The 5,793-nt window shown below is 42.4% G+C and overlaps 1 protein-coding gene across 1 annotated transcript; it reads left to right on the top strand.

Annotated features, from left to right (window-relative positions):
• The first annotated feature begins 256 nt into the window (after nt 1-256).
• Nucleotides 257-907, top strand: LOC148564763 (uncharacterized). Its single transcript, XM_088487084.1, has one exon. It carries the CDS (start codon nt 257-259, stop codon nt 905-907), a length of 651 nt encoding a protein of 216 aa, XP_088343210.1.
• The last annotated feature ends 4,886 nt before the right edge of the window (nt 908-5,793 follow it).

The following is a 5,793-nucleotide window of genomic DNA, read 5'->3' as shown; positions in this document are numbered from 1 at the left end:
AACATACTAAAAACATACTGGAAACAATGCCAAAAAGCGTATAAATTATTCGCTCATCAATTGCGAATACCACCGAGTCTATGGGCACCCTACCAATGAGTGCTACGACCTAAAGAACTTTATAGAGAAGCTAGCTCGGGAAGGAAGACTAGACAGGTTCCTGGCCAATAAAACAGACGAACCGTAGAAGCAAAGAAGGGACGAAGAGGTCGGACGAGCTGAATGTCCTCCTCACACCCCTGAAAGGCATGTTCACATGATAAATGATGGATTCGCAGGAGGAAGGATATCTAAGTTATCCCATAAAAGACACCTCAATGAGGTGTATCATGTTGGAGAAGGGGACAGGTCACCCGACCTCCCCACTATTACCTTCACTCAAGAAGACGCTGCAGGCATCATCCCGAGGCATGATGACCCCATCGTCTTTACAATCGTATTAGTTAATGGTAATCTCCATCGAACACTAGTAGACCAAGGAAGTTCCGTAGATATCCTGTTTAAATCCGCCTTCGACAAGCTCAGAGCGTATCCGAATAGTTTATTCAAGCTCAGAGATGCTCCAATTCAACTACTAGGATACATCCCACTTCACACAACCTTTGGAAAAGGAAACTGGTCTAAGACATTAAGCATAGACTACATAGTAGTCGACGTAAGCTCGGCCTATAACGCTCTAATAGGTCAGACAATGTTCAACCAGCTCACCGCAGTGGTCTCCATTCCACACCTATGCATGAAGTTCCCAACCACAGAAGGGATAGCTACCATAAAAGGGGACCAAAAACTCGCGCGACGCTGTTATAACGAGAGTCTGAACCTTAACGGACACCCCAGAGGAAAGGAAATCAATACTATAGAACTCGAATGGAATTCGAGCTTACGAAGAACTTTGCCCCTAACCTGAAAGTGAAACCAAAGAAGTTCAAATTGGAGACACTCAAGATAAAACAACAAATATAGGGGCGAATCTGAAAGAAGACCTAAAAGAACCACTAATAAAGCTCCTAAAGGATAACCCCGACCTCTTTGCATGGAAGGCTACCGACATGCCCGGTATTGATCCCGGACTAATGTGCCACAAGTTAGTCGTATACCCAGAGTCTCGGCCAGTACAGCAGAAACGTAGGAAACTCGGCCCAGAGAGGTCACAAGCTGTAGAGGAGCAGGTACAGGCCTTGCTGGAAGCAGGATTTATAAGGGAGGTAAAATATCCATTATGGCTGGCCAATGTAGTATTGGTCAAAAAGTGAAATGGTAAATGGCGGATGTTCACTGATTACACCGACCTCAACAAAGCCTGCCCCAAATATCCTTACCCACTCCCAAATATAGACACCCTAGTTGACGCTTCGTCAGGATATCAGTACCTCTCCTTCATGGACGCTTTCTCGGGATACAATCAAATCCCAATGTATTAACCCGACCAGGAAAAAACATTATTCTTAAACCCAAAAGCAACTACTGCTACATAGTCATGCCCTTCGGACTCAAGAACGCAGGGGCCACCTACCAAAGACTGATGAACAAAGTCTTTGCCAATCACATTGGGAAACTAATGGAAGTATATGTCGATGACATGTTGGTAAAGACACAAAGCGAGGAAACAATGCTATCTGACGTCATCGAAGTGTTCAATACCATAAGAAAGCATGGGATGAGACTTAATCCCGTGAAATGCACTTTTGCAGTAGAAGCTGGCAAATTCTTGGGCTTCATGCTCACCCAAAGAGGAATCGAAGCAAACCCAGATAAGTGTCAGGCCATACTCCGCATGAAAAGTTTGTCCTGTGTTAAGGAAGTCCAGCAACTCAATGGAAGACTGGCAGCTCTGTCTAGATTCCTAGCTAGATCATCCTTAAGATCTTTCCCCTTCTATGCAAGACTAAGAAAGGGAAAGAGGTTTGAGTGGACTCCAAAATGCGAACAAGCCTTCCAAGACTTCAAAAAATTTTTGGGGTAATCACCCATCCTTACTCGACCTCGGGAAGGCAAAGAACTCGTATTATACCTCGCCGTAGAAAGTCGGGCAATAGCTTCAGGACTAGTCAGAGAAGACAAAAGTGGGCAACAACCCATCTACTTCATTAGTAAGGCTTTACAAGGGGTGGAACTAAACTATCAAAAGATAGAAAAGTTCGCCTACGCATTCATACTCACTTCTCGACGACTCCGCCCATACTTCCAAGCCCACACCATCAGAGTACAGACAAACCAGCCCATAAAAGGTATTCTATAGAAAATAGATTTAGCTGGATAAATTCTACAATGGACAGCCGTGTTATCAGAATTCGACCTCAAATATGAAGCTCAGACACCTATTAAGTCACAGTACCTAGCTGACTTCATCGCAGAGTACATTGACACCCCGGGCAGTCCCAGAAAGTGGAGCCTTTATGTGGATGGCTCCTAAAAAAAACTAGAAGTGGTGCAGGCGTCATTTTAGAAAGTGATCAGGGAACCCAAATTGAGCTCTGATTAAAATTCAAGTTTCCCGCTTCAAAAAATCAAGTTAAATACGAAGCTCTACTGGCTGGTTTGAGGCTGGCTAGGGAGGTAGGAGCTCAAAAGCTTTTTTTCAGTGATTCACAGGTAGTTACCTCATAGATAGAAGGGATCTACCAATTCAAGGATCCCACTATGAGGAAATACCTAAATAAGACCAGAGAATAGCTCAGACAATTCATGGAATATGAAATTTTATGGTATATACCCAGAGAACAAAATGCCCGAGCTGATGCACTTTCAAAGCTAGGCAGCACCAAACCAAGGGGCAATAATAGAAACCTTATCCAAGAAACACTACAAAATCCATCAACCACTAAACATATCAGACCAGGATCAAGGGTGGATGACTCCTATAGTCAGCTATCTCAAGTCGAAAATACTTCCTGCAGACAAAAAGGAGACTAAAAGGCTAGTACGAGAAGCACAGTACTACACCATAGTACAAGACGTCCTATATAGGAGAGTTTTCTACACCCCTCCTAAAATGCGTCCCGACCTCCACTACAAGGGAAGTTCTCGAAGAAGTCCACAGTGGCATGTGCGGCAACCACCTGGGGGTGCGAGCTCTCTCCAAAAAGGTACTTAGAGCTGGATTCTACTGGCTGACCTTGCAAAAGGAAGCAACAGAATTTGTCAAAACATGCCCCCCATGCCAGAAGCACGCGAATTTTCACATCGCACCACCCGAAGAACTCATTTGTGTCACTTCACCCTGGCCATTCGCAAAATGGGGGCTCGACTTCCTCAGACCCTTCCCCTTGGGATTAGGGCAAGCTAAGTTCCTCATTGTTGGAATAGACTATTTTGTAAAATGGATTGAAGCAGAACCTTTGGCCCCTGCCACCGCCCAAAGAAGTCGGAAATTTCTATATAGAAACTTTATTGCAAGGTTTGGGGTCCCTCACTCCATTACCACATATAATGGTACCCAGTTCACCGACACAGGCTTCAGAAATTTGGTAGCCGACTTGAAAATCAAGCACCAGTTCACCTCTGTAGAGCACCCACAAGCCAATGGATAGGCGGAAGCCACCAACAAAGTTATATTGGCCGGGTTAAAACAAATACTACCGGACAACACCATATTCAACCACTGGAGAATCTCCATTCCGACTTGCTTACAAAATGAAGGCGATAATTCCTGTGGAGGTAGAAGAAGGATCTCCCAGAATGATCCTCTACAATGAAGAGAACAACTCCGAAGCTCAAAAGGAAGAGCTCGACCTACTTCTAGAAGTCTGAGAAAGAGTTCGGATTAGAGAGGAAGCCCTAAAGGATCGAATGGATATGAGATATAATTGGAAGGTAATCCAGTGAAGCTTCACCACCAATGATCTGATATTAATCCCAAATGATATCGGAGCAGGTCGGTCAGGAGAAGGGAAGCTAGCAGCTAACTGGAAAGTAACATACCGAGTAGCAGAAGTACTGGGAAAAGGTTACTACAAGGTGTCCGACCTCGAATCGTAAGAGCTACCAAGGTCATGGCATGCCTGTTACCAAAGAAGGTACTATAGTTAGAAAAAGTGGTCTTAGGCCAATGTGCACTCTTTTTCCTGAAAAAGTTTTTTAATGAGGCGTCAAGTCGAGATCTAAGAAACTCCCCGACCTATAAGGGTAAGCACTCATATGTACATACTTATATTTATGTTTTTATCTCATTATTATTCGAATAAAAGTCAACAATTCCCTAAAAAGTTTCCTACCAAGACACATTAATCTAAGCTCGTAAAACGCAAAGTTCATCGTCCAATTACAAAGAGGTCGCCAAGGTGAAGCGATAGAAGCAACTTAATGCAAGAAGTTATAAAAAGTAGACCATAAAAAGCAACCTGACAAGTTCTGACTAAAAATGGACTACAAAAAATAACTTAAGAAGGCCCGACAGAAAAGTCAGACCAATGAAAGGATCACTAAAATGGGACGAAGACACCTCCCAAAGGCCAAAGAAAGGTTAAAAAATCAAAGGCCAAAAGTGCTTCGCTTAAAGGTACAAGTCTTGCGAAAAAGACATTACTTAAAAAGCAAAAGCACAAGTTAAAACGGTGCTAAAAAGTCATCCAAAGAAACTATAAAAAAGAGGTTCTTCAGCTAGAACACTATGTAAAAAGTTGTTGGAATATGACTAAAAAGGTCGCACGGGTTGACATTAGAGGGGCATATGTATGATCGAAAGAAAAGAAAAAGCCAAAAAGGTTGAAAAATAACTTAAGGCTCAAAAGTGCTTAAAAGGGATGCAACTCCACTCAAAAGAAAGCACGATCTCAGAACAAAGCTACAGAAAAATCATCCGAAACTAAAAAGGTTATATCTAAGGAACACTAAAAAGTTATCGGATGAATCACTAAAAAGCCTAGCCACCAAGCTGCAAAGATAATATTGCCCGACCTGATACAAGGTTGACCAGCACCAAATCAAAGTAGGCCCAAAGGCAAGGGTAGAAAAATCACTCAAAGAAGGTCAGACTGGGAAATACTTAAATAAAATTCAAAGGGTTGCAAAAAAATAAAACCCCAAACGTTTAGCAAAATGAGAAGTATCATTAAAGACTCAAAAGGCCACCTAAAAGGCAGCCTCAGAGTTTAAAGTGTTTGTTTTTCAAAATAAAGTTGCTGGGAAGCAACCAAATGTCAAAGAAGTCAACCACAGGAAGATTTACAAAAAATAAATTTAAAGTCCACAAGTCGGACTATAACAAGTACAATTATAAAAGTTATAGGGGATCCAAATTCGCTCCAGTACCAACATCCTTAGTAGGGTGCGGAGGAGGAATGGTCAAAATCGGGGTAGCATTAACAACCCCATCCGGCCCATTCAGAATCTGCACATCTGGTTCAGGCTCTGGAGGGATGACCTCTGAAGGGACGGAAGAAGCTGAAGCTGCCGAGGCTTTTCCTGGTGGTACAAAAGGAGGACCCTCATCCTCATCATCAGGGGTAGGCACGATCTTGCCATCCACCACCACATTTATCCATACTGAACAAAGAGAGATCGGCCTCGGGAGCAATAACTCAGACCTGAGCCTTCAGGATCTCGAACATATCAGTCATACTATTTACCATGTGTCCCTGATGTAACGACCCAATTTCTGGTACGTCATGATCATACTAGAAACTAATCGCTACCAACATGTCTTCCTAATTATTATCTATTTTTTATTATATGAGCCTGATTCGTTGTTAAAAGCATAGTTATTTTACGAGGTACTTTTTCTTTTTTGAAAACGTTTGGATTAATAAATAGATTCATTCATAATTAATTCACAAATAATAATAGATAAAACAG

Source organism: Arachis ipaensis, chromosome B5, assembly GCF_059453495.1.
Source record: "Arachis ipaensis isolate K30076 ecotype BB chromosome B5, ASM5945349v1, whole genome shotgun sequence".
Lineage (NCBI taxonomy): Eukaryota > Viridiplantae > Streptophyta > Magnoliopsida > Fabales > Fabaceae > Arachis > Arachis ipaensis.
The sequence above is the reverse complement of the archived record's forward strand: the minus strand, read 5'-3'. Positions and strand labels throughout refer to the sequence as shown.